A 12,471-nucleotide genomic window follows, 5' to 3' on the forward strand; every position below is an offset into this window, starting at 1 on the left:
TGTTTGCATACCGGTAATATTGCTGTTTGCATACCGGTAATATTGTTGTTTGCATACCGGTATTGTTGTTTGCATACCGGCAATATTGTTGTTTTCATACCGGTAATATTGTTTGCATACTGGTAATATTGCTGTTTGCATACCGGTAATATTGTTGTTTGCATACCGGTAATATTGTTGTTTGCATACCGGTAATATTGCTGTTTGCATACCGGTAATATTGTTGTTTGCATACCGGTAATGTTGTTTGCATACCGGCAATATTGTTGTTTGCATACCGGTAATGTTGTTTGCATACCGGTAATATTGTTGTTTGCATTCCGGTAATATTGCTGTTTGCATACCGGTAATATTGTTGTGTGCATACCGGTAATATTGTTGTTTGCATTCCGGTAATATTGTTGTTTGCATACCGGTAATATTGTTGTTTGCATACCGATAATATTGTTGTTTGTATAGTGGTAATATTGTTGTTTGTATACCGGTAATATTGTTGTTTGTATACCGATAATATTGTTGTTTGCATACCAGCAATATTGTTGTTTGCATACCGGTAATATTGTTGTTTGCATACCGGTAATATTGTTTGTATACCGATAATATTGTTGTTTGTATACCGGTAATATTGTTGTTTGCATACCGGTAATATTGTTGTTTGTATACCGATAATATCGTTGTTTGTATACCGATAATATCGTTGTTTGTATACCGGTAATATTGTTGTTTGCATACCGGTAATATTGTTGTTTGCATACCGGTAATATTGTTGTTTGCATACCGGTAATATTGTTGTTTGCATACCGGTAATATTGTTGTTTGTATACCGATAATATCGTTGTTTGTATACCGGTAATATTGTTGTTTGCATACCGGTAATATTGTTGTTTGCATACCGGTAATATTGTTGTTTGTATACCGATAATATTGTTTGCATACCGGTAATATTGTTGTTTGTATACCGATAATATTGTTGTTTGTATACCGGTAATATTGTTGTTTGTATACCGGTAATATTGTTGTTTGTATACCGATAATATTGTTGTTTGTATACCGGTAATATTGTTGTTTGCATACCGGTAATATTGTTGTTTGTATACCGGTAATATTGTTGTTTGCATACCGGTAATATTGTTGTTTGTATACCGATAATATTGTTGTTTGTATACCGGTAATATTGTTGTTTGCATACCGGTAATATTGTTGTTTGTATACCGATAATATTGTTGTTTGCATACCAGCAATATTGTTGTTTGCATACCGGTAATATTGTTGTTTGCATACCGGTAATATTGTTTGTATACCGATAATATTGTTGTTTGTATACCGGTAATATTGTTGTTTGCATACCGGTAATATTGTTGTTTGTATACCGATAATATCGTTGTTTGTATACCGATAATATCGTTGTTTGTATACCGGTAATATTGTTGTTTGCATACCGGTAATATTGTTGTTTGCATACCGGTAATATTGTTGTTTGCATACCGGTAATATTGTTGTTTGCATACCGGTAATATTGTTGTTTGTATACCGATAATATCGTTGTTTGTATACCGGTAATATTGTTGTTTGCATACCGGTAATATTGTTGTTTGCATACCGGTAATATTGTTGTTTGTATACCGATAATATTGTTTGCATACCGGTAATATTGTTGTTTGTATACCGATAATATTGTTGTTTGTATACCGGTAATATTGTTGTTTGTATACCGGTAATATTGTTGTTTGTATACCGATAATATTGTTGTTTGTATACCGGTAATATTGTTGTTTGCATACCGGTAATATTGTTGTTTGTATACCGGTAATATTGTTGTTTGCATACCGGTAATATTGTTGTTTGTATACCGATAATATTGTTGTTTGCATACCGGTAATATTGTTGTTTGCATACCGGTAATATTGTTGTTTGCATACCGGTAATATTGTTGTTTGCATACCGGTAATATTGTTGTTTGCATACCGGTAATATTGTTGTTTGCATACCGGTAATATTGTTGTTTGTATACCGATAATATTGTTGTTTGTATACCGGTAATATTGTTGTTTGTATACCGGTAATATTGTTGTTTGTATACCGGTAATATTGTTGTTTGCATACCGGTAATATTGTTGTTTGTAAACCGGTAATATTGTTGTTTGTATACCGGTAATATTGTTGTTTGTATACTGGTAATATTGTTGTTTGTATACCGGTAATATTGTTGTTTGTATACCGGTAATATTGTTGAACTCACACTTTACATTACAGGTAATTTATACAGGTACCTGCTAGTTATAATTTATATTTTATATTTACTGTCAAGTTTCTATAAACATGTTTAAAGAAGGTTTGCTACATTCTGAAACATTTTCTGTAAGCATCTCTAATTATATAATTGAAGTCAATGGGAAACATTGTTCGATATTCGGAATTTCGCTTTATGTACAACTTGTTTCGAATGTTATACATATTGTGTAAATGGAGGGATGCTTGTATCTGAGTGGTGTGCTGGGTAGAGGGAAGCTGTATAAAAAGGAGTCGCTCCTTCTGGCTTCGCCTCTTATAGGATTGGTTCGCTCGGTTGAAATGCCACACCACCACCACCATATCCCACTGGACGCAGCTGTCCTCTTCCATCACCGCCTGTTCGCAGGACACGGTGAGTCTCGAGGAGCTTCCTCTTTTTCAACTCCAATTCTAACGCAATTCCTCGAACCTCTGCAAACGATGAGTGTAGTTGGACTTCAACATGCGTTACAATTGATGATGGTGTTTGTGTTCAGGTTGCGGCGATGTCTGATCGAGGACGACGTGGGGTAAAGGGAAGCACCACTTTTGAGGTTGAGGTTCTTGATGGAGAAACACGAGAAAAACTCTGCTTCCTGGACAAGGTGCTTCTTTCATCTTTGACATTCTGGAGTAGGCCTACTTTAATACGTGGCACTTGGGCTCGAATCTGCACAATTTCTTCTTTTTTATTTTAAAGAATCCTTTTATCCCTTTTGAAAAGGTTCCCCAGAACTCAAAACAAACTCAAGATAGTCATTTAAAGTTCGGAGAACATTGTGAAAATATTTTATGGGTTTGCCAAACCAAGCCAGTGCAGCACTCTGCGGCTATCTATCTATTACGTACTCAAATATGGCTTTCCCCACTACCCTCTGTCGTTTTTCTCTCCTGTCATCCTCCATTCTCTTTCTTGTTTTCTCAATTTGCACTTCACCTTCCTCATCTTCCCCGCCCTTGTTTTCCCTTAGCGTCCATACTACAGGGTGGGCCATTTATCTATTCCAGGTTTTGAACCAACGTAATTCTGTTGCTCAGAAACGAAAACAAACCAAATATTGACAGGATGTAGGTACACATTTCAAGTTTTTGGGGTATTGAATGAGGAAGTGTACAACACTATTTATGGGTTTTGATGTGATTTCCATCATTTTCAAGCAGTGCGTGCATCCTTTCGCGATACTCCAAGACCATTTTCTGTCGCATTCTGATTGTAACTTCTCCAAAAGCTGCTTGAATACGCTTTTTCAGGTCTTGCATGTTCGCTGGTTGAGTTGTGCCCACTACTGGGGTCTCCAGGTCTGTGAATGGCTCAACGAGACTTTCCCGACCAGTGGATGGGTCGCGGTTCACCCAATATGCCCTGGCCCCCTCGTTCGCCGACCTCACGCCGTACAATTTCTTCCTGCGGGGTTTATTAAGGGCAAGGTTTATGCAACTCAACCAGAAAACAGTCAAGATCCGAAAGGGCGGATTTAAACATCTTTTTGGACAAATTACAGTCGGATTGCGCCAAAAATTGGTCTTGGGGGCATCACGAAAGGATGCACAACACTGCTCGAAAAGGGTGGAAATCACATCAAAATTCATAACTAATTTTTGTACACTTTTGAATTCAAAAACATCTTACCGTAAAAACTTGAAATATGTACCTAGAATCCTGTAAATATTTTGTTAGATTTCGTTTCTTAGCAACAAAATTACAGGGGTTCAAACCTGGGAATAGATAAATGGCCTACCCTGGTATTAGAGAACCATTTGTCTGTCTGTCTGTTTGTATGTCACTATTTTTCTCAGATGGCTGAACGGATCTAAATCAAACTTTCAGAGGTTCATCAGTGAGAGCCTGTGAATGTTTTTTTTTTCAAAAAAAAGTGAAAAAGTTTGATTTTTGGGGATTTCTTTTTAATCGCTCTATAGTGGCTAAGCTTGTGTAGCCGTGTGAATGGTAATATTAAATGATCCACTACCCCATTCCTTAGTGGGTGTAGGGAAGTGTTTTGGGTAAACATAAAAATAGGGGAAAAAAACCCCAAATTGATTTCTTCAAAATGTCAACAGGATTAGAACAGCACTGGGCAACGCTACATACTTCTGCTAGTATGTAATAAATAGATGGACCCGTTCAACTAAAGGTAAACTTCAGTTGAGAGAGAATATGCTTCATCTTGAGTTATATAATAATTGAAGGAAATACTGAATTGTCAGTAATGGTAATTTTACTGGGAAAGCAATGAGCATGTAGTGAAATTTGATGAAAATTGTCATTCCAGGTTGACCCAACTCTCACTGTTGGAGAACTCAAGGCAATGTTCCACAAGTTGTGTGAGTCTGTACAACCTCCAGAGTGGAATTTTATTCAAATTACCTTGCTGGTTTAAATAACTCAGTTGTGTTTCGGATACCAGGTACACGACATTAGATTCTGCACCATTCAACAGCATTCCCAAGGGTTAACGAGTAATGTCTGTGGGAAAGGTTTGTATCTCTTGAATTGGTACTTTCAACACTGACTCTGAGGAACGATCCTTCCAACATTCTCAGCATGGCTGCTTGGTGATTTTTAAAAATAAAATACAAAGTCGAGGCTCATGCAGGAGCGACAACGGAGAACAGATCAGGTCGTAACAAAACAAAAGGAACAGCAGAAAGAGAGGGGCGAAAAACACCAACAGCAGGTTTGAGAGATAAAATAGAGGGAGATTTGGACAAATAAGGGATGTGGGGAAGAAGGAAGGCTAGAGGACACACAGGGTGGATAAGATGGATACAGAAGCAAGGAAAAACTTTGGAAAGAGGTGGGCGAGAAAAGATAATGGTTTTGTGGGTGAGAAAAGATCATGGTTTTGTGGGCGAGAAAAGATCATGGTTTTGAGGGCGAGAAAAGATCATGGTTTTGTGGGCGAGAAAAGATCATGGTTTTGTGGGTGAGAAAAGATCATGGTTTTGTGGGCGAGAAAAGATCATGGTTTTGTGGGCGAGAAAAGATAATGGTTTTGTGGGTGAGAAAAGATCATGGTTTTGTGGGCGAGAAAAGATCATGGTTTTGTGGGCGAGAAAAGATAATGGTTTTGTGGGTGAGAAAAGATCATGGTTTTGTGGGCGAGAAAAGATCATGGTTATGTGGGCGAGAAAAGATAATGGTTTTGTGGGTGAGAAAAGATCATGGTTTTGTGGGTGAGAAAAGATCATGGTTTTGTGGGCGAGAAAAGATCATGGTTTTGTGGGCGAGAAAAGATCATGGTTTTGTGGGCGAGAAAAGATCATGGTTTTGTGGGCGAGAAAAGATAATGGTTTTGTGGGTGAGAAAATATCATGGTTTTGTGGGCGAGAAAAGATCATGGTTTTGTGGGCGAGAAAAGATAATGGTTTTGTGGGCGAGAAAAGATAATGGTTTTGTGGGTGAGAAAAGATCATGGTTTTGTGGGCGAGAAAAGATCATGGTTTCGTGGGCGAGAAAAGATCATGGTTTTGTGGGCGAGAAAAGATAATGGTTTCGTGGGCGAGAAAAGATCATGGTTTAGTGGGCGAGAAAAGATAATGGTTTTGTGGGTGAGAAAAGATCATGGTTTTGTGGGCGAGAAAAGATCATGGTTTTGTGGGCGAGAAAAGATCATGGTTTTGTGGGCGAGAAAAGATCATGGTTTTGTGGGCGAGAAAAGATAATGGTTTTGTGGGCGAGAAAAGATAATGGTTTTGTGGGTGAGAAAAGATCATGGTTTTGTGGGCGAGAAAAGATCATGGTTTTGTGGGCGAGAAAAGATCATGGTTTTGTGGGTGAGAAAAGATCATGGTTTTGTGGGCGAGAAAAGATCATGGTTTTGTGGGCGAGAAAAGATCATGGTTTTGTGGGCGAGAAAAGATCATGGTTTTGTGGGTGAGAAAAGATCATGGTTTTGTGGGCGAGAAAAGATCATGGTTTTGTGGGCGAGAAAAGATAATGGTTTTGTGGGTGAGAAAAGATCATGGTTTTGTGGGCGAGAAAAGATCATGGTTTTGTGGGCGAGAAAAGATAATGGTTTTGTGGGCGAGAAAAGATAATGGTTTTGTGGGTGAGAAAAGATCATGGTTTTGTGGGCGAGAAAAGATCATGGTTTCGTGGGCGAGAAAACATCATGGTTTTGTGGGCGAGAAAAGATAATGGTTTTGTGGGCGAGAAAAGATCATGGTTTTGTGGGCGAGAAAAGATAATGGTTTTGTGGGTGAGAAAAGATCATGGTTTTGTGGGCGAGAAAAGATCATGGTTTTGTGGGCGAGAAAAGATCATGGTTTTGTGGGCGAGAGAAGATCATGGTTTTGTGGGCGAGAAAAGATCATGGTTTTGTGGGCGAGAAAAGATCATGGTTTTGTGGGTGAGAAAAGATCATGGTTTTGTGGGTGAGAAAAGATCATGGTTTTGTGGGCGAGAAAAGAACATGGTTTTGTGGGCGAGAAAAGATCATGGTTTTGTGGGCGAGAGAAGATCATGGTTTTTTGGGCGAGAAAAAATCATGGTTTTGTGGGCGAGAGAAGATCATGGTTTTGTGGGCGAGAAAAGATCATGGTTGTGTGGGCGAGAAAAGATCATGGTTGTGTGGGCGAGAAAAGATCATGGTTTTGTGGGTGAGAAAAGATCATGGTTTTGTGGGCGAGAAAAGATCATGGTTTTGTGGGCGAGAAAAGATCATGGTTTTGTGGGCGAGAAAAGATCATGGTTTTGTGGGCGAGAAAAGATCATGGTTTTGTGGGCGAGAAAAGATCATGGTTTTGTGGGCGAGAAAAGATCATGGTTTTGTGGGCGAGAAAAGATCATGGTTTTGTGGGCGAGAAAAGATCATGGTTTGTGGGCGAGAAAAGATCATGGTTTTGTGGGCGAGAAAAGATCATGGTTTCGTGGGCGAGAAAAGATCATGGTTTCGTGGGCGAGAAAAGATCATGGTTTCGTGGGCGAGAAAAGATCATGGTTTCGTGGGCGAGAAAAGATCATGGTTTCGTGGGCGAGAAAAGATCATGGTTGTGTGGGCGAGAAAAGATCATGGTTTCGTGGGCGAGAAAAGATCATGGTTTTGTGGGCGAGAAAAGATCATGGTTTGTGGGCGAGAAAAGATCATGGTTTTGTGGGCGAGAAAAGATCATGGTTTTGTGGGCGAGAAAAGATCATGGTTTTGTGGGCGAGAAAAGATCATGGTTTGTGGGCGAGAAAAGATCATGGTTTTGTGGGCGAGAAAAGATCATGGTTTCGTGGGCGAGAAAAGATCATGGTTTCGTGGGCGAGAAAAGATCATGGTTTTGTGGGCGAGAAAAGATCATGGTTTCGTGGGCGAGAAAAGATCATGGTTTTGTGGGCGAGAAAAGATCATGGTTTTGTGGGCGAGAAAAGATCATGGTTTTGTGGGCGAGAAAAGATCATGGTTATGTGCGTGAGAAAAGATCATGGTTTTGTGGGTGAGAAAAGATCATGGTTTTGTGGGCGAGAAAAGATCATGGTTTCGTGGGCGAGAAAAGATCATGGTTTCGTGGGCGAGAAAAGATCATGGTTTTGTGGGCGAGAAAAGATCATGGTTTCGTGGGCGAGAAAAGATCATGGTTTTGTGGGCGAGAAAAGATCATGGTTGTGTGGGCGAGAAAAGATCATGGTTTTGTGGGTGAGAAAAGATCATGGTTTTGTGGGCGAGAAAAGATCATGGTTTCGTGGGCGAGAAAAGATCATGGTTTCGTGGGCGAGAAAAGATCATGGTTTCGTGGGCGAGAAAAGATCATGGTTTCGTGGGCGAGAAAAGATCATGGTTTTGTGGGCGAGAAAAGATCATGGTTTGTGGGCGAGAAAAGATCATGGTTTTGTGGGCGAGAAAAGATCATGGTTTCGTGGGCGAGAAAAGATCATGGTTTCGTGGGCGAGAAAAGATCATGGTTTTGTGGGCGAGAAAAGATCATGGTTGTGTGGGCGAGAAAAGATCATGGTTTTGTGGGCGAGAAAAGATCATGGTTTTGTGGGCGAGAAAAGATCATGGTTTTGTGGGCGAGAAAAGATCATGGTTTTGTGGGCGAGAAAAGATCATGGTTTTGTGGGCGAGAAAAGATCATGGTTTTGTGGGCGAGAAAAGATCATGGTTTTGTGGGCGAGAAAAGATCATGGTTTGTGGGCGAGAAAAGATCAAGGTTTTGTGGGCGAGAAAAGATCATGGTTTCGTGGGCGAGAAAAGATCATGGTTTCGTGGGCGAGAAAAGATCATGGTTTTGTGGGCGAGAAAAGATCATGGTTTTGTGGGCGAGAAAAGATCATGGTTATGTGCGTGAGAAAAGATCATGGTTTTGTGGGCGAGAGAAGATCATGGTTTTGTGGGCGAGAAAAGATCATGGTTTTGTGGGCGAGAAAAGATCATGGTTTTGTGGGTGAGAAAAGATCATGGTTTTGTGGGTGAGAAAAGATCATGGTTTTGTGGGCGAGAAAAGAACATGGTTTTGTGGGCGAGAAAAGATCATGGTTTTGTGGGTGAGAAAAGATCATGGTTTTGTGGGTGAGAAAAGATCATGGTTTTGTGGGCGAGAAAAGAACATGGTTTTGTGGGCGAGAAAAGATCATGGTTTTGTGGGCGAGAGAAGATCATGGTTTTTTGGGCGAGAAAAAATCATGGTTTTGTGGGCGAGAGAAGATCATGGTTTTGTGGGCGAGAGAAGATCATGGTTTTGTGGGCGAGAAAAGATCATGGTTGTGTGGGCGAGAAAAGATCATGGTTGTGTGGGCGAGAAAAGATCATGGTTTTGTGGGTGAGAAAAGATCATGGTTTTGTGGGCGAGAAAAGATCATGGTTTTGTGGGCGAGAAAAGATCATGGTTTTGTGGGCGAGAAAAGATCATGGTTTTGTGGGCGAGAAAAGATCATGGTTTTGTGGGCGAGAAAAGATCATGGTTTTGTGGGCGAGAAAAGATCATGGTTTTGTGGGCGAGAAAAGATCATGGTTTTGTGGGCGAGAAAAGATCATGGTTTGTGGGCGAGAAAAGATCATGGTTTTGTGGGCGAGAAAAGATCATGGTTTCGTGGGCGAGAAAAGATCATGGTTTCGTGGGCGAGAAAAGATCATGGTTTCGTGGGCGAGAAAAGATCATGGTTTCGTGGGCGAGAAAAGATCATGGTTTCGTGGGCGAGAAAAGATCATGGTTGTGTGGGCGAGAAAAGATCATGGTTTCGTGGGCGAGAAAAGATCATGGTTTTGTGGGCGAGAAAAGATCATGGTTTGTGGGCGAGAAAAGATCATGGTTTTGTGGGCGAGAAAAGATCATGGTTTTGTGGGCGAGAAAAGATCATGGTTTTGTGGGCGAGAAAAGATCATGGTTTGTGGGCGAGAAAAGATCATGGTTTTGTGGGCGAGAAAAGATCATGGTTTCGTGGGCGAGAAAAGATCATGGTTTCGTGGGCGAGAAAAGATCATGGTTTTGTGGGCGAGAAAAGATCATGGTTTCGTGGGCGAGAAAAGATCATGGTTTTGTGGGCGAGAAAAGATCATGGTTTTGTGGGCGAGAAAAGATCATGGTTTTGTGGGCGAGAAAAGATCATGGTTATGTGCGTGAGAAAAGATCATGGTTTTGTGGGTGAGAAAAGATCATGGTTTTGTGGGCGAGAAAAGATCATGGTTTCGTGGGCGAGAAAAGATCATGGTTTCGTGGGCGAGAAAAGATCATGGTTTTGTGGGCGAGAAAAGATCATGGTTTCGTGGGCGAGAAAAGATCATGGTTTCGTGGGCGAGAAAAGATCATGGTTGTGTGGGCGAGAAAAGATCATGGTTTTGTGGGCGAGAAAAGATCATGGTTTTGTGGGCGAGAAAAGATCATGGTTTCGTGGGCGAGAAAAGATCATGGTTTTGTGGGCGAGAAAAGATCATGGTTTCGTGGGTGAGAAAAGATCATGGTTTTGTGGGCGAGAGAAGATCATGGTTTTGTGGGCGAGAAAAGATCATGGTTTTGTGGGCGAGAAAAGATCATGGTTTTGTGGGTGAGAAAAGATCATGGTTTTGTGGGTGAGAAAAGATCATGGTTTTGTGGGCGAGAAAAGAACATGGTTTTGTGGGCGAGAAAAGATCATGGTTTTGTGGGTGAGAAAAGATCATGGTTTTGTGGGTGAGAAAAGATCATGGTTTTGTGGGCGAGAAAAGAACATGGTTTTGTGGGCGAGAAAAGATCATGGTTTTGTGGGCGAGAGAAGATCATGGTTTTTTGGGCGAGAAAAAATCATGGTTTTGTGGGCGAGAGAAGATCATGGTTTTGTGGGCGAGAAAAGATCATGGTTGTGTGGGCGAGAAAAGATCATGGTTGTGTGGGCGAGAAAAGATCATGGTTTTGTGGGTGAGAAAAGATCATGGTTTTGTGGGCGAGAAAAGATCATGGTTTTGTGGGCGAGAAAAGATCATGGTTTTGTGGGCGAGAAAAGATCATGGTTTTGTGGGCGAGAAAAGATCATGGTTTTGTGGGCGAGAAAAGATCATGGTTTTGTGGGCGAGAAAAGATCATGGTTTTGTGGGCGAGAAAAGATCATGGTTTTGTGGGCGAGAAAAGATCATGGTTTGTGGGCGAGAAAAGATCATGGTTTTGTGGGCGAGAATAGATCATGGTTTCGTGGGCGAGCAAAGATCATGGTTTCGTGGGCGAGAAAAGATCATGGTTTCGTGGGCGAGAAAAGATCATGGTTTTGTGGGCGAGAAAAGATCATGGTTTCGTGGGCGAGAAAAGATCATGGTTGTGTGGGCGAGAAAAGATCATGGTTTCGTGGGCGAGAAAAGATCATGGTTTTGTGGGCGAGAAAAGATCATGGTTTGTGGGCGAGAAAAGATCATGGTTTTGTGGGCGAGAAAAGATCATGGTTTTGTGGGCGAGAAAAGATCATGGTTTTGTGGGCGAGAAAAGATCATGGTTTGTGGGCGAGAAAAGATCATGGTTTTGTGGGCGAGAAAAGATCATGGTTTCGTGGGCGAGAAAAGATCATGGTTTCGTGGGCGAGAAAAGATCATGGTTTTGTGGGCGAGAAAAGATCATGGTTTCGTGGGCGAGAAAAGATCATGGTTTTGTGGGCGAGAAAAGATCATGGTTTTGTGGGCGAGAAAAGATCATGGTTTTGTGGGCGAGAAAAGATCATGGTTATGTGCGTGAGAAAAGATCATGGTTTTGTGGGTGAGAAAAGATCATGGTTTTGTGGGCGAGAAAAGATCATGGTTTCGTGGGCGAGAAAAGATCATGGTTTCGTGGGCGAGAAAAGATCATGGTTTTGTGGGCGAGAAAAGATCATGGTTTCGTGGGCGAGAAAAGATCATGGTTTTGTGGGCGAGAAAAGATCATGGTTGTGTGGGCGAGAAAAGATCATGGTTTTGTGGGCGAGAAAAGATCATGGTTTTGTGGGCGAGAAAAGATCATGGTTTCGTGGGCGAGAAAAGATCATGGTTTCGTGGGCGAGAAAAGATCATGGTTTCGTGGGCGAGAAAAGATCATGGTTTTGTGGGCGAGAAAAGATCATGGTTTGTGGGCGAGAAAAGATCATGGTTTTGTGGGCGAGAAAAGATCATGGTTTCGTGGGCGAGAAAAGATCATGGTTTCGTGGGCGAGAAAAGATCATGGTTTTGTGGGCGAGAAAAGATCATGGTTGTGTGGGCGAGAAAAGATCATGGTTTTGTGGGCGAGAAAAGATCATGGTTTTGTGGGCGAGAAAAGATCATGGTTTTGTGGGCGAGAAAAGATCATGGTTTTGTGGGCGAGAAAAGATCATGGTTTTGTGGGCGAGAAAAGATCATGGTTTTGTGGGCGAGAAAAGATCATGGTTTTGTGGGCGAGAAAAGATCATGGTTTGTGGGCGAGAAAAGATCAAGGTTTTGTGGGCGAGAAAAGATCATGGTTTCGTGGGCGAGAAAAGATCATGGTTTCGTGGGCGAGAAAAGATCATGGTTTCGTGGGCGAGAAAAGATCATGGTTTTGTGGGCGAGAAAAGATCATGGTTATGTGCGTGAGAAAAGATCATGGTTTTGTGGGCGAGAAAAGATCATGGTTTCGTGGGCGAGAAAAGATCATGGTTTCGTGGGCGAGAAAAGATCATGGTTTTGTGGGCGAGAAAAGATCATGGTTTTGTGGGCGAGAAAAGATCATGGTTTTGTGGGCGAGAAAAGATCATGGTTATGTGCGTGAGAAAAGATCATGGTTTTGTGGGCGAGAAAAGATCATGGTTTTGTGGGCGAGAAAAGA

At 41.4% G+C, this 12,471-nt stretch overlaps 1 protein-coding gene across 1 annotated transcript in view; it reads left to right on the plus strand.

The window, feature by feature from the left end:
• Window positions 1-2,606: 2,606 nt before the first annotated feature.
• The window catches only part of LOC137421593 (very-long-chain enoyl-CoA reductase-like), a 48,339-nt gene continuing 38,474 nt past the window's right edge, over window positions 2,607-12,471 (plus strand). The window contains exons 1-3 of the mRNA XM_068107801.2: window positions 2,607-2,644; window positions 2,769-2,876; window positions 4,545-4,596. Of these exons, the coding sequence (XP_067963902.1) occupies window positions 2,778-2,876; window positions 4,545-4,596 (151 nt within the window). The 5' untranslated portion in view covers window positions 2,607-2,644; window positions 2,769-2,777. The remainder of the gene's footprint in view (window positions 2,645-2,768; window positions 2,877-4,544; window positions 4,597-12,471) is intronic.

This window comes from Myxine glutinosa, chromosome 2 (assembly GCF_964187855.1).
Source record: "Myxine glutinosa chromosome 2, kmMyxGlut1.1, whole genome shotgun sequence".
Lineage (NCBI taxonomy): Eukaryota > Metazoa > Chordata > Myxini > Myxiniformes > Myxinidae > Myxine > Myxine glutinosa.